General features: G+C 40.5%; 1 protein-coding gene across 5 annotated transcripts in view; it reads left to right on the top strand.

Annotated features, from left to right (window-relative positions):
• Nucleotides 1-15,339, top strand: part of si:cabz01090165.1 (uncharacterized protein LOC100333421 homolog) — a 308,652-nt gene that overhangs the window by 286,915 nt on the left and 6,398 nt on the right. For all 5 annotated transcript variants that reach the window (XM_042227017.1, XM_014338648.2, XM_005937960.2 and 2 more), the window contains 3 exons: nt 4,093-4,276; nt 6,338-6,554; nt 6,622-6,884. In XM_042227017.1, the coding sequence (XP_042082951.1) occupies nt 4,093-4,276; nt 6,338-6,554; nt 6,622-6,743 (523 nt within the window). In that variant the 3' untranslated portion in view covers nt 6,744-6,884. The remainder of the gene's footprint in view (nt 1-4,092; nt 4,277-6,337; nt 6,555-6,621; nt 6,885-15,339) is intronic.

The following is a 15,339-nucleotide window of genomic DNA, read 5'->3' as shown; positions in this document are numbered from 1 at the left end:
GTGTGTGTGTGTGTGTGTGTGTGTGTGTGTGCAGTTGAATCTGTGTAAGTTCACCACTAAAAACATTTGCGTTAGCTGAGGTCACTGTGAAAACTCTGTGCGCTGTCCATGGTGCTGAAATGAAACGTTGAGTGACTGTTAAAAAACAAAGAAAAAAACTTTATTAAGAAAAAAAAAGCAGGTTTGTTAACCTTAAAGCGCTGATTGGAATAGAAGCAAACAGCACAATTAAGAATTCCTGAACCTGTTGTCCATCAGGTTCTGATCGTTTTCAGGGCAGGATCCAAAGTCAGTGTCAGGAGTTGCCACCAAATCAATGCACTGTTTTTATTGTTAAATTTAAACTCAATGAGCAGTAAACTGTGTGTTGCAAACATTAGTACAATTAGACGAGTGAAACAAGTTTGCACACTTGATTTAAATAGTCTCCGCCCTATTTTTTGTACCTTGAGAACAGTACAAAGCCTATGATTTATGGTCCACAATCATAGGCTAGTAATGTTAAGATATAAAACATACACTGCTGCATCTCCTTATTTGACTGCAATGACACCCTCGTTTTCCTGGTTATTTTTCTGTATTGTTTCTACAGTTTCACTTTCACTTTTTTAACCAATGCTATCGCCCCCTGCTGGTCATTAAAAAGAATGTTGTTTTAGGCAGTTTTGCATTGGCTGCCATTTTCAGAGTTACCTCCTTGTAAAAGTCTAATCTCTGAATATTTGAACCAAACCTGTGTCCAAAAAACTTTAGTGTTTGAGTCATTTCAGCTGGGATTAGTATTTCCACAGCTAGCTCTGCTGTTTGTAGTTCAGCAGCTGCTTCACTCACAAAACAGTCATCCAGTATTACTAAAAAAGTGTCTTTTCTTTAGAAAAGATTTTGTTGGAGAGACATCACTAATCCTGGAAACTATTGATCTTCTTTTGATAGTCTTTTGATACTCCTGTGTGCTTTTCAGCTGTTTCTTGTCTAATTTTAAGTAAGTTATAAATGAACAATTAACCCTTAAATTTGACTGAAGACTGTAAAGTTGTTTATTATCATTTCTAGACCTTCTTCTGTTCATATTTCTACATGAAAGTATTTTTTTTTCTATATTTTTTTCTTTGTGTTGGGTCTCTGCATCCTCCATTGTGACATTTCTTTTTCACATTTCACTCCCTCAGCCCTTTCTCCTTCTCTCTGTTGTCTCCTCTCTCATGACTTCTGTTCAGTGTCTTCCTCTCTGTTCGTTTCCTATCGTCTTCTTTCCTCTCTTCCCCACCGTCTTCCTCATCTCTCCTTTGTCTTTAATCTCGTTCTCCTTTATACCCTTTGATTTTCAGGTTGACAATTGAAAAAGCAACATCCCTCTCCTCTTGTGCGCTGTCTGTCTTTCTTCTGTGTGTATATTCACTCTACTTCAATTTTTTACCTCAGTTTTTGCTTTTCGTATTATTGGAAACCATGAACATTGTGTTAGACTTCTACTTCTCATTCTCTTCAGCAAATCGGGAACAGAAATCATTACACCCAGAAAAGCTGCGATCCGTATCAGTGATGTGTTTCTGAGAACCAACAAGTGTTGATTAGACAGCAAAGATCTGCGATGTCATCGCTGTGCTTATTTCGGTGTTGAGCTTTCCAAAAGCAGGAAACATATAGAGCTGACACACCTGACCAGGGGGTATCGTTAAGAGTATATGGAACAACCAGTGTGTTCATGAGGAACAGAGCAAAGGAGAGCATGGGGAGGAAGGACAGACTATGGGAGAGAGAAGACGAAATTTAATGACATACATCAGTGATATATGAGTGAAAAGAGGTGAGAGGAGATGAAACGCTCAGTGCATCATAGGATCCTCCAGCAGCCTGAGCCTACAGCAGCATTGCTGACCTACTTTAGGGTCACCTGATCCAGTGCTACCTATAAGCTTTATCAGGAAATGGTCATGTTAAATCTCCTTTGAAAACTAAAGAGGGAGTGTGTGTGTCCTGAATCCAAACTCAGAGCTGGAGAGGGAGGGGGGCTCAGATAGCTGAAATCTCTGCCTCACATCCTACTTTCAGAAACTCCAGAAACACAAGTAAGCCAGCAATCTCAGAGTGAAGTGCTCGATTGGGATAATATGGTACTATGAGGTCTTTAAGATATAATGGGGCCTTATTATTCAAGACTTTGTGTGCAAGGAGAAGGATTTTAAATTAAATTCTGGATTTAACAAAGAGCCACCAAAGAGAAGCTGATATAGGGGGAATGTGATCGCTTTCTTTTTTTTTGGAACAACAAGATAATAATAAATTACAACAGTCCACCACATACAGCAGAGTAGCATCAGCACTTAAAATGTCACAAAATTAATAAACAGTGTGCTCATATATTTTTAGTTCAGGGTGTTGTTGTACTAAGAATGGACTGCTACTGCCTGACGGCCTTTAGTAATCCACAGTAGCAGTTTAGTGCTTAATTTATAGGTATGTGTCTACAGATGAGATGTTTGTTTTTTTATCATAGATAAATGATTATCTGTGGTCTAGCTCTTTCCTTTGAAACATCAATCTGTCCATCTATCTTCTGACTCTGGGTCTGAGTCACAAGGACTTCAGTCTAAGCAGAGATGCCCAGACTTCCCACTCAGCTCGTCACACTCAGATACTGAGATACGTCTAAACCAAAAGACATCCAGTCTGTCCCGAGTCTGCCCCAAAATTTCTTTCAGGTTTAACATGCCTGAAGCAACTCACCAATAAAGTATCCAGGAGGCAAAATGTCCAGATATCTGAACCACCTCAGCTGTATTTTTTGGTGTGAAAGACTCACAGCTCTGAATGATGTCTACTCGCTGATGCCGAGTGTAGACGCCTTTCTGAGGAAGCAAAAGTTTCTCGTGTGGCCCAGATCATCTGGATTTCTGGATTCTTCAGAGTAGAACTGCAATAAAGAACCAGCTCTACCTTAACTCTCAGCTCTCTCCACCATTACAGCCAAATACAGCATTCATTGGAGATGCTGAACCAATCGCCGGCTTTAAAATGCATTTCAAAAAGGTTATCCAGCCTTGTATCATCTAAATAAGATTCATCTCTAGAATTAAACTCATAGAATCAAACCTGTAAAAGGTCATTCATGCATTCATTTTCTCAAGGCATGACTACTGAGGTTCATTTTTACCTCAAATTAGTTCATAAGGCAGCAGCTCAGCTCCTTATTTGATTTAGCGTCACATCAACTCTGATCATTGGCTCCGTGGATGTTTTTAGAATTCATTTTAAAGTTCTGCTTCTCACCTCTCGTGGCTTTGTGGCTGTTATTTTACTTTGTGTGCATTCCTCTCTTTGCTTTTCTGTTAGACTACTTTGTACACTCTGTTTTTGAAGGTCCTACATTAATTAAGTTTATTATAATAAATAATCAGTTTGGCAGTTTTGGAAAAAAGATATTAACAAAGTTTTGACAGGAAAATGTTCCAATTTCATTTCTTTTTGGTTTTTACCCTGAGGGTTTTTAAAATGCTCTGGACTGTGCAGGCTTTTCTTTCAGGAGAGCTGCACTAAAGATAATAAAGGTTCATGACTTTATGCTTACCAAAGTTCAGGCTCAACTTCCACTGGAGCGCAAATGTAACATGAGGGTGGTGAGGCTGCCAGTGTGAGGAAGGTTGAGTCGTTTTCCACTCATTTACAGTGAACATATTTTTGTAATATACAATAAGTTTTATTGGGAAGCTTCTGTATGTGGAAGAAAAACCTTGAATATTTTGTGGTAATGAACGGATTTGCATCAGAGCTCAGTTCATAGTTTCAGCCTGGTTATCCGTCGTAGTGAAAAGTGAAAGGAATGTTTTGATGCCTTTGGTGTTTAAACTGACCTCAGTGGGGTTTACTGTGCTGTCTTTTCTGTGTATATTCAAATTAGCGTGATAATCCTGAGTTTCTTGCTTCATCTTTCGAGTTATTAACTGACACCAGGCCCTTTACTATTGAAGGTAACTCACAACGGGTAAACATTTCAAAGGAAAAGTCTAAAAATGCTACAAGAAATATTGTGATCTTTTCTCTCTTTACACCAAAGGCAGGGAAAAACAATCAAATTGTCTTTCTGTCTTTCAGGATGATCCCAGCTAACCACAAGTACTTCCAGCTGAGTGATCTGGCATCATCGCGGGATTACGAGCTGTGCGTTTTGGCCGTGTACGATGATGGCATCACCGCGCTGACAGGCACTAAGCTGGTGGGCTGTGTGTCCTTCACAACGGAGTCAGAATACGGACGCTGCCACTCTATACGAGACCAGGTTAGTGTGCTGAGGTGTAGCAGGTGTCTGATCAGCTGTTACTCCAGTTGATAACTGATCAGACTTCTGCTGAATCATATATAGTTGATGAGCTGTCTGCTTCAGAGCACTGTCTCACTAATCAGTGATAAATGACGAACATGCATGTTGTAAATTATTGAGAAACTCAGAGAGGACCACTGTAGTTTGTTGTTTTTATCTGGAGCTCATTTCAAGTTTGCCTGCAACATGTGATCAAAAACCTGTCATCTCAAGGAATTCTGTATTGGAGAACATTAGTATTTGTTTTATGGATCTGTTTTTGGAAAGCAACAGATCGCCAATACAGAGAAATGAAGACACCAATAACAACAGAACATGGAACTGGATACATCAGACCATGTGAAAGGAGCAACAGGGGTCAGGATGGGTTACAGTGTAGCTTGTAGATGTGTCACAATCATGGGCAACTAAAGGAAAATGTTGTAGATGATATCAGATCTTTTTCTTCATAAAGGATCGCTGTTTCCAGCTGATAAATTAGGAATTTGACAATGTAAAAAGACAACAAAAGACCTGTGACATGGTTCAAAATCAGCAGCAAGCTTACTTTTAATTTAAAAAAATAAAAATAAAAATGGCCACCGATGTTTCCGAGGAAGATGTCATTTTTTCGTCACCCTCTAGAATTAGTGAAAATAAGAGTCGAGGATTTTTCCTTCTGTTAGTCCTACATGTGATCGTTGTAAACTTGGAGAAGGCTCTCTTATTCGTTTATTTTGGACATGTCCCAAACTCTACAATTACTGGCTCGCAGTGTGTGAATGTGTGCGTGAATGGGTGGATGACTGGATATGTAAAGCGCTTTGGGGTCCTTAGGGACTAGTAAAGCGCTATATAAATACAGGCCATTTACCATTTACCATGGATATCTTTAAATGTTTATATGTTTCTCCAATATGTACAATTGCACATTAGAGCCGGACCCAATAACTGCATTGTTTGGATCTTCCTCTTCCCTCCTGCGCCTCAGCCCTGCTGCACAAACTACAGTTTTATTCGTAATGGTAGTTGCTAAGAAAATGATTATGACCCTCTGGAAGTCTGACACTGTGCCTCAGATCAAAATGTGGTTAGCAGAACTGACTGCTTTGTCGCAGAGAGGATTAGGGATACATTAGAGGACCAACTTAGTGAGTTCTTTGATGTGTGGCAACCTGTTTTAGATCATTTATCAAAGCATAAAGTTCTCTCTGATCGGTCACAAAAAACAGTCTGCCACCCAAGCGTTCTACTTGTGTTTATTGTTGGTGTTGAAGTAATATTTTTGTTGTTGCAGTGTAATCTTTTGCCTTGTTTGTGTGTTCTTGCCCTTGTTGTTGCTTTGTCTGTTCTTTTTTCCCCGTTATATATCAGAAAATCTTAATAAACATATTATTTTTAAAAAGAAAACAAGAGTAATCGGTTCAGTTTCTTCCCATTCTGTCCTTTTTAGTTGGCTTTAAAAGGACGGGGACTATTGATAGTTCTCAGAAAAATCCAACATACGCCTTTGAAAAATGTTTTTGTTATGTCCTTGGTTTGGTTTGAATGTTAGGTAATAAATCTTAATACCGAATAAATGAATAGATGATGAGATCATTGCAGAGGACAGAAAAAATACAATAAAAGACATACAGATCTCTTTAATTACTGAACTGTATTTGATTTTTGTTTAATTTATTACATTTAATTGAGTTATTTTTTTATTTTGCTGTTTTCTTTTTCTAATTAATTTTTTGTTTTTTTCATATCGTCCTTCACCTTATTTTTCTTCATGTTAATGTTAACAGAGTTTTGCTTTGATTGCAGTACATCAGAAAAGTACCGATAAATGTGTAAGTTTAACAGGAGGAAGTTGCTTAGCTTGTTGCTTCTCCTGCTTTTTGACACCTCAGCTTTTTGTTCTTTATTTCTTTTTGCTTCTTTTGTGATTTCACCTTTAATGTGGTTCATCTCAGTAAAACTACTCAGAAATCATGGATCACCCTCTTCCACTTAGATATTTTAAGAGTGCTCATGATTGTTGTACTCTTCCTCTAGTTCCTGGGTGGTACCATGATCATCATCATTGGGGGGATCATCGTGGCCTCTGTCCTCGTCTTCATCTTCATTCTCCTGATGAAGTACAAGCTGCACAGTAACCACTACAAGCAGAAAGCTGTCGCACGCCACGCCAACGTCTGTTCCCAGACCAACGGAGGAGGAGGTGGAGCCAACATCCTTGCTCTGCCTCCATCGTCCTCCTCTGCAGGGCAAGGTAAGATGCTGAGAAAAGCGAGGTGACGCCGCATTTAGTCATTCAATAATTTGACTCTTTTTTCCAGGTGGAGGCATTAATAGAAACTCCCAACCGTCATCGTCGACAGATGGGATGGGAGGAGCTTCTCTTCGAGGGACGACTGTAGTGGACTTAAATCCCGCCCATGACGATGACATTTCCCAATAACACACAAGAAACAGTCCAACCCACAGCCCACCAATCTCTAAGCCCAAACCAATACTCCACCTCCCTCCCCCTCTTTTTTAATTTGTTGCTGGTGCCTGGAGCCAAGCTCCACTTTAAGCCGAGGAGCAGCTCCTGTCATTGGTGAGTATTTGAATTAGTCACATACAAAAGAGCATTAGACAAGTCAACCTGTGAAAGTTCATTTCTGCTAATTTAACATCTGACATTCAGTCTAAACATACATTTGATTTCTTACACACTGCTCATATTCAAACAGGAAGCGCAGCAGGAACACAAAGACTCTGCCAGCTGGTGATTCAAACCCAGGACCTTCTTTCAGTGAGGTCACAGTGCTAACCACTGTACCTTTTTACATCTTTGGCTGTGTGGTCACCTGTGGTCACAACTGGTCCAGTTCACCTCCCTTTCTTAGCCGCTCTGCTGCAAAGTATTTCTCTGGTGCAAACTCTATATCTGACAGCAGGACAGCTGGTGGGACAGGTGCATGCATCTAGCAAGGAGCTCAACGGTCAATGGTTTTTGCTGCCCCTGTAAGAAAAGACTTCAGTTAAATATGGTGCTGCCAGGGAGATGAGGGAAGAGAGAGTTTCATTTGAAGTTTGTTTGAAATTGAAATGTACGGCAGGCGGGCGCTGGGAGAGAAAGTGATGGAGAGGACAGGCTGTAAGTTGCTTTAATAAACCTTGCGGACAAGGTTCATTTAGCTTGCATGACTGAACACCGAGCTCTTCCAATAAAAAATGCACTTTAATGAGCAGTCACTCATATGGATGAAATACGCACAAGAGCGCCGGCTCAGTGGGGTGCTGCAGTCGGACGATGGTGCTGCAGACCTGCACAAAGTTTCAGCACTTCAACTGATTTCATATGATATCAGTGTTGTCACTTTTTTTTTTATATTTTCTTGAGTGTTATAACAATAACACTGTGAACTGATAACATGCACCTACTGCTATCAGTCTGCTTATTAGAGCGTGAGCATCTCACTGATGCATTGCTACACTGGCTCATTCATAAGGCTTAATAAAGTAAAAAGACGTGACCGGGTGATGCACATCATTAGATTAGTCCATTTAAAATGTCTTTTATTTCTTTTTTAATTCTTTTTTGGGATTCTTTTCTGTCTTTGGGAGAAACATTTGCAAAATCTTGTCAGAGCCATAGCTGAACTGTTTTTAGTTTTGAATGTGCAAAAAACTGAAGATGAGCAGAAATTTTGCTCAGACACATACAAGCTAAAGTTCAGGGTCGATGAATTCATCAAAGTGACATTAAATAATTTGAGTTTTTAATACTCAAAATTTTTACGTACTTTAAGCCCCGAGTAAATAATTGGGGATTATTTTTCTCCAGAATGAGCTAATCTCTTCAATTCAGAGTTAATTAGTAATGACTCCTTAGAAAGGAGAATGTGATCTCATACTACAGGAGAGGAGGTAGCTGAGGTAGCGGAGGAGAGCGCAGCTGCTGGTGCCTGAAGTATTTTTACGTTTTTATGTCATTATTTTTAATGACCTTCTGCGTGTTCTTAGATGAGCGACAGGTTGTTCTCACAGCTGAGTGACATGACTCATGCAATCACTTCAGCTTCACTTCTCAGAACATCTGTGTGACCCATACAATCACAGTGTACCTTATTTTACCTGTATAGGTACACCCACTTGTAACTAAGTCAATAATTTCTAAGGTTGACTGTCGACAGTGGGCGGGTATTTGCACCCTGAAACTCATAGAGGCCAGCTGTGTACCTCTGGTGGCAATTACGTACATTAATGCAACAGTAACCTTTAGCGCTTCTGATCTGACCGCCTAGAGCTTCACCTACAGCCGGCTCAGCAAGCAGTTCACTAAACATTCATGCCTCTGGACTGTGGGAGGGAACTGAAGCAGTCAGGGGGAAAAGCCACCAAGCACAGGGACAACAAATCCTCCACGAAGGCTTCTTTGTGTGAGGCAGCAGTGCTAAACTCTGCACCATCATGCTGCCTATGTATTCAGCAGACTTAGAAATGTGTATTAAGCTAACACAGAAAAATGTGTGTATTTTTTAACATAAGTTCTTAGCAGTTATTTCTTTTATTAGTTCATTTAGGAAGACTTTAAACAAAAGGTACCTTTAAATACATTCTCACTCACTACTAACATCCTTCATTATTTTGCACAGAGGTGATCCTGTAAACTCAGCTGATTTCTTCTTTTTGAGAAGCATTCTGACTGAAGCTATTTTTGTCTTTTATTTGACAGTGAAAAGAAACTATTTGAAGCTTTATTACTCGCTGTCTCTGCACCTCGGACTAACACGTGGTCTCTTTCAGTTCCTGTTGCCTGTCCCTCCCAATGCAAACAGTTTTGTCTCCTCCTCCGTGTCCCTCCTCTCTCTGCTCCATCGTTATTTGTCTGATTTTAATGAGTTGTTTTGTTTTGATGCTTCCTATCTCTTTTCTGCTCCTTTCATTTCTGAGATCAAGGTCGTTCTGTTTGCACGCTATCCTTCACTATAGCTTTTCTCTTTATCTTGTGATATTTCTGCTACCAATTTCACTCCCAAATTGAGATGTATGCCCTATCTCGACGTATCCTTCAAAGCGCTCGGGGATTCTCTCCTCTTCACACAATTTATTAGCTATTTCTTTTCTTTTCATCTCTGTATGAATTGAAAGATTGGTCGTGTGTAGTTCAAGGGATGGAGCGTGACACTAACACTCAGGTGTGGGCATCTTCATTCGCTGTTAAACCAAAAAGGCAGAAGAAGGCATCGGTGCCTGTGGTTCACGTGCCCACTGTGGTCTGAGACCTTTATATTTCTGTCTCTCTCTGATAATATTTCATAACGAAAATTACAGGGAAAAAAAATGAGATTAGCTCTTTAACGTGTTGTCTCGTTTCCAATCTTGGGTTTCTTTGCTGCCATTGCCTTTAATATTAAATGTAACGTAGCATGCAGTGATTTCATGTGGGTTGGTTTTACTTCCTATAGACCATTAAAGAGGTTCATACATGATTTCCTTTAGTGTTGGTTATGGTCTGCATGTTAAGTGATTACACATCGACCGTGTTTCTGGTCCCAAGTCCATTCTTGGAGGTTGGGGTTCTGCAGTATTTTCAAAGCACTGGCTGTATTGTAATGCTTCAGACATGGGTCACCGTCTTGCCAAGTCTAGGCTTCCTTGTGATTTCCTGAGTGAGTGTGGGAAAGTAGAATGGGAGACAGAGCCTTCAGCCGTTATGTCCCTCTCCCTATTTGTGCTCAGGAGACACACACTTCTGCTTTTAAGATTTGGCTGCAAACTTTCTCCTTTTTTTGGCTTTGTTAGAAGTCTTCTTATTCAGTAGAAAGAGCAGCAGTTCTGTTGTAACTGTGGAACGTGCAGTGTTTTAAATTTCAGGTAGTCTACGTTTCAGGTCATTGATACTAGTTTCCTCATCAGTAGTTCTCTTTCCTTTACGCTGCTTACATGGCTACACTTCAGTAGTGGTTAAATTTAGCAGATTCAGTATTACATCAGGATGAAACCATACAGAATGAGCATATATGGATAAAAGGAAACGCAGTGTAATATCCCAAATTATAAGCCAACTCCTCATCTTCCTCTGTGTTTAAACCTGACCAGTCAGAAGCTTTAATGGTTTAAATTTGCCTTCTGAAATTCATTTACAGCTGACTCACTCCAACAGACATACTATAATCAGACTTAAAGAAACTCTAGATTGGCAGCGTTAGTGCTACAGACCCATAATGCAACACTGCAAGGCTGAAGGGGCTTTCACACAGGATGTAACAATGGTGCTCCTGCCCTCTGAAACTCATTTGTTCCCATGCATTATGTGGTTCAAACATGGTTTGTCACTGTGGAGCGTAAGCACACGGCACACAGCTCAGGAACTCTGTCACAGCCAATAGAAATGAGGCATGCAGCCTGCAGGGAAGCACAAAGGAAGAAAAGCTGATGGTAAGTGTGGATAGATTCAGTCATAGGATACAAGTTTGCATTTGTAATGACAGCACAGTTTTGCATCCAGGTAGACATGTCAGGTCGCTGTGTGTAAACACACTTTAGATTTGTTGTGTGTTCTTTCCAGCAGCTGCAGATCAATGCAAAGCTTCTTAGGTATGCTAATTATGAGAAGAGTTAGAGTTTTTCTGAATATTTCAGCTCTGCGCCCGCTGAAGATTTTAAAATCGGTGAACATGGTGGCGAGCTCAGAACTCGCCTTTGTGAAAACCCCATCACCCTTTACACCTGTGCACCTCTGATCAAAGACAAACAGATGCTTTTGGCTGAGATTTTATATGATCATTGTCCAGGAATCCTTGTGCTTATTTTTCCGCCTCCCCTCGTTTCTCTCTCACTTCTTCTAACCTCTATTTTTACACTTATGAGTTGTTCTTTCCTCCCTCTTTTATCTGGCAATCGTGACCTTTATTTGGGAACGCTTTGTCATCTCTTCCCCCTCTTCCTCTGAATATCCTCTCCTTTTGCTCTGTCCTCCCTTCCTGTTCTCCCTGTTATCTTTTCTCTCTTCATTCATCATATCCTCCCTGTAATAATATACCTCTCATCTAAAAACTCACATTCTGCACACACACTTGTCCGTACACACAATGAAACACTCGTTTTTTTCCTAATGGAAGCAATCTCAGCGTTCACCACTGACCCTTTGGCCATTTGTTGTAGGTCCAATATGTACCACATACATTCACACAACAGAAACCACACAGAGGTAATCTCAACACACCTGCTTCCTCTCCAAACCAAATGAACTGCTGGTCAGCCTGAGTCACTGCTCCCTGAAGGACCATCAGTATCTTACCTGTTAAACATGCACATGGCCAAACAAAGCTTTACAAACACACAGCGAATCTTTACATGAAAAGGTTTAGTTCAGATTTTGCATCACTCCCCAGCATAGTGTTTCCAGATGTTGCAGGTGATTCCCTTTCGCTCGTACAAACATCATCTGGATGGATTGGCTTAAATTTTGGGACTAACATCTGTCTGCCTCCTAAACAATCTTTAGAATAATAGTTAACCTGCTCTGACTGTGCCTGCTCATATTAGTATGCTAACTAATAATTAGGTTGCAAACGATCACTGAAATATATTTCTGACAGATGAAATCGGACCACCATTTTTTCCCCTAGCTCAAGTATAGAAAGCTTAATCAAACCTTCCTACTTCTTTCTCATCCAGAAAAGAAAAGTCTGTTTCTGTTATACAGAGCCAAACTTAAAGTGGTGAAGGAGATCCAAGACACATGCAAAGGTGGACCTGCAGGCAGCCAGGTTACTTTTTACAGCGAGCCGTGGGTTTGCACTGTTTCAGGCTTTTATTAACGTGTCTGCACAGAGATCATTACACAATAAAAATGCCTTTTCAAGATGGTTGTGGTTTTCTGTGTTTATACTGTGGTGTGTGAGGCATTAGCGATGTATTGTTTGGGTATTCTGGGTTCTTAAGGGCTGTTCAGGGCTTTTCTGTGCATGCTAGTCTATGATAGAGGATCTATCAGACTGATATCTAGGGAGTTTGGAGGCTGGGAGGATGCCTTGTTTTCTATGAGCTTTTCCTGAGCAGGATTTGTAGTGTAATGTTGGGCGCTGGTTGCTTTGAGGAGGCTAGTGCTTAGTCAAGGTTTGGGTAAGTGATATCTGTCAAAATAAATCCACCTGAATCCCAGAACTGAAGATTACATGGGATATCATACTGAGATCATAAATACTACGGACTTCTCTGGTGGGTTTTAATGTTGTGGCTGCTAAGGTGTACTTTGAGGTAAGATGATATGTAAAACTTTGTAGATTAGTGTATAGCAGGGATAGAGAACCCTATTATACAAGCACCAGGATGGCTACATGCAGTGCCCTCATTGGAGCATCGCTGCATGTAGCCAACAAGTAGCGACAAGGGGAGTAGATAAATGCTAAGACAAAAATGTCCTTTCAGCAAAGTTGACCTTTCAGAGAAATGAAGCTTGCACTACACAAAAGTGGACATACACCAAGCTATAGAACTGCCCACAGTGAACAGAAATGCACACAGTAATTCAGGCCTGCTGGCTCTCCAATGCAATCCCACCATCCCATCTCATGATTACCTCAAATAGAGAGAGAGAGTGCAGAGAGGCAGGCAGACACCGGCAGATATCATCACAGGGTGTTCTGTAAAGCCACGAGGCACCAGGGCATCATTCAGTGTGCTTTTATTATCCGAGCCTGGCACTTAAGCAGCACGATGGCACAGTGACTAAACTTCAGCCGCAGTGGAGCCTTCGCTGAGGCCAGCAGACCCTGCAAAGAGTCTTAGTGACACCTAGTGGTCACGCCACACAGTGATTTCGATCATCTGCTTTTATTTTTACCCTCATGTATCTAGGGAAAACAGAAGGATGCTGTCATTCACATTCATGCATTCACACTCGCACTCGCACACACTCACACTGGGAGCTTCCCAGCTCAAACAGCTCCTGCTGCTGAGGGCTGCTGCAGGGGAAGACAAAGATTTCAGAGTGAATCCACTAAGACAGTCATGATTCTGTGTCATTTATAAGTAAGTGCTCATCATGGGGAGTTCACAGGAACTGGATAAGCACCTCCATCCACCAAAAGCAGTAAGCAAATACCAGTTTACAGCATAAATAAAGCTCCTTAGACTAGTATACAATAGAAGTGGTAAATGGCCTGCATTTGTATAGCGCTTTACTTCCCTAAGGACCCCAAAGCGCTTTACACTCCATTCACTCATTCACACACACATTCACACAATAGAAATTACTCCAATTCTGCACACCTTATTGTGTTTTTCATTCATGATTCTGTAATTGCTATAAGCACCAAGTCTACAAGGTAAACAGCTGCCTTAGCAGACAGAGCTGCCATGTTCAGGTCTCTCCGCTGACGCTCTGTGAGATATAAGCCTGGGGCCAGCCGAGGATGAGCAGAGACTTTCCCCAAAGCTGGGCCAGTGTTTTCTTTTCTGCTGTGTGCTAAACTCAGATAGGTGTTGATATCCTTTATTGACCCAGGCCAGATGTAAACCCATGCCTTCTTCAAGGACCCAATGAGAGGAGGATTAACTTTGAGTAAACCCTGCCTGCTCCACATGCAAGGGCCCTACTTTAAACCCAGGACCATTTTGCTAACCAGTTAGCTACTGTGCTGTACAGAGATTAAGTATCACACTCTGTTTTCTTCACTCTGTATTTTGCAAAATGATTCTTCCCTCTGACTCAAAAAACTGAAGGCTCTGCTTCCCATTCTACTTTTAAATACTCTAGTGGCTTGTTATGCTTGGTGATGGCATGCCAACTCTTGGTGAAGTCCTGGTGGTTCCAGACATCTTCTGTTTCATATGGCAATGGCTCTATTATATTCGAGCTTGCTTTTGTCTTGGCATAATATGTACATTGCAGGACATTAGGAAGCTGTGAATGACAGGGAGGTGGCAAATGTAAGTGACAAAGAAGTTATGAAGAGTATTGCTGGCGTGGTCGGGTTCTATTTGGAAATGGTTTGTGAGTATGAAATTTATGTGAATTTATCACCAGAGCACGATACTAATGACATGTATGGACATCAGATGTTGGTATTTAAAATAATTATCAATACAATTCAATTCAGGTAGATTTATATATTACCAAATTACAACAACATTTACCTCGATGTGTGCAATACTTCAAGACAAAGACCCTTAAAGTATAAAGTATGAAACATCAAGTGAAGAAACACGTCAGTGGCATTAGTCACAGATCAGCTAGATGTGCTATACCTGTGCTATACACCAAGGTACTATTTGAAGCTTCAGGAATGTCAGCAGCATGTAATCTGTCATTCTACAGCAAAGCCGCACATGAAATGAGGTAGTTTAGAAAGTGGTCATTCTTTAAATGTGATGTTCTTTAAAATGATAGATATATTAGCTTCCTATAATAATAATAGTAATAATAATAATAATAGTAATAATAATAATAATAGTAATAATAATAATAATGACAATTATGTATTTACCATATCTGTTAAAAGATAAGTTATTTCCCTTTTTGTTCCATTCCTTATATACAGAGCTGCTTAAACTGAATAAATTGTGTGAGAGCCCATTAAGAGAAAGCAGTGAAGTCCCAACTGAGGCTCTGCTGTTTCCTGATATCTATTTTTACAGGGAGGCCTTTGAAATATAATTTGCAGCATAACATTGCCAATGGCTGCATAAACCCTTTGACAAAAAAATAAAACAAACGTTATTTGTTAATCTCCATCTGAAAAGACCTGCGTAAATGTGCAAGGAAGTAGAAAGCGACGCTGTCAACAGTGGGCTTATATATCGTGAAGGAGAGAGCAGCCCAAAGATAGAGAGAGAGAGAGACAGAAGGGAGGATTATGGTCTTAGTATATTTAGTCCGTGAGACAGATGAGGAGGCAAAAAAGAGAAATAAAGCAAAACGACCAACCAAACAGAGAGAGAAGTGGAGATGAGTCACTGAGCCCCGAGACAGTTATTGACAAGAGAAGATGGAGGGATAAAGAGAGATGGAGAGAAAATAAGGGCTCGGTGATGTGGGAGAGGTGGTGGTGGAGGGG

This window comes from Haplochromis burtoni, unplaced genomic scaffold, assembly GCF_018398535.1.
Source record: "Haplochromis burtoni strain Fernald_Lab_line unplaced genomic scaffold, NCSU_Asbu1 Contig_238, whole genome shotgun sequence".
Lineage (NCBI taxonomy): Eukaryota > Metazoa > Chordata > Actinopteri > Cichliformes > Cichlidae > Haplochromis > Haplochromis burtoni.
This window is presented reverse-complemented; position numbering and strand designations above follow the sequence as displayed.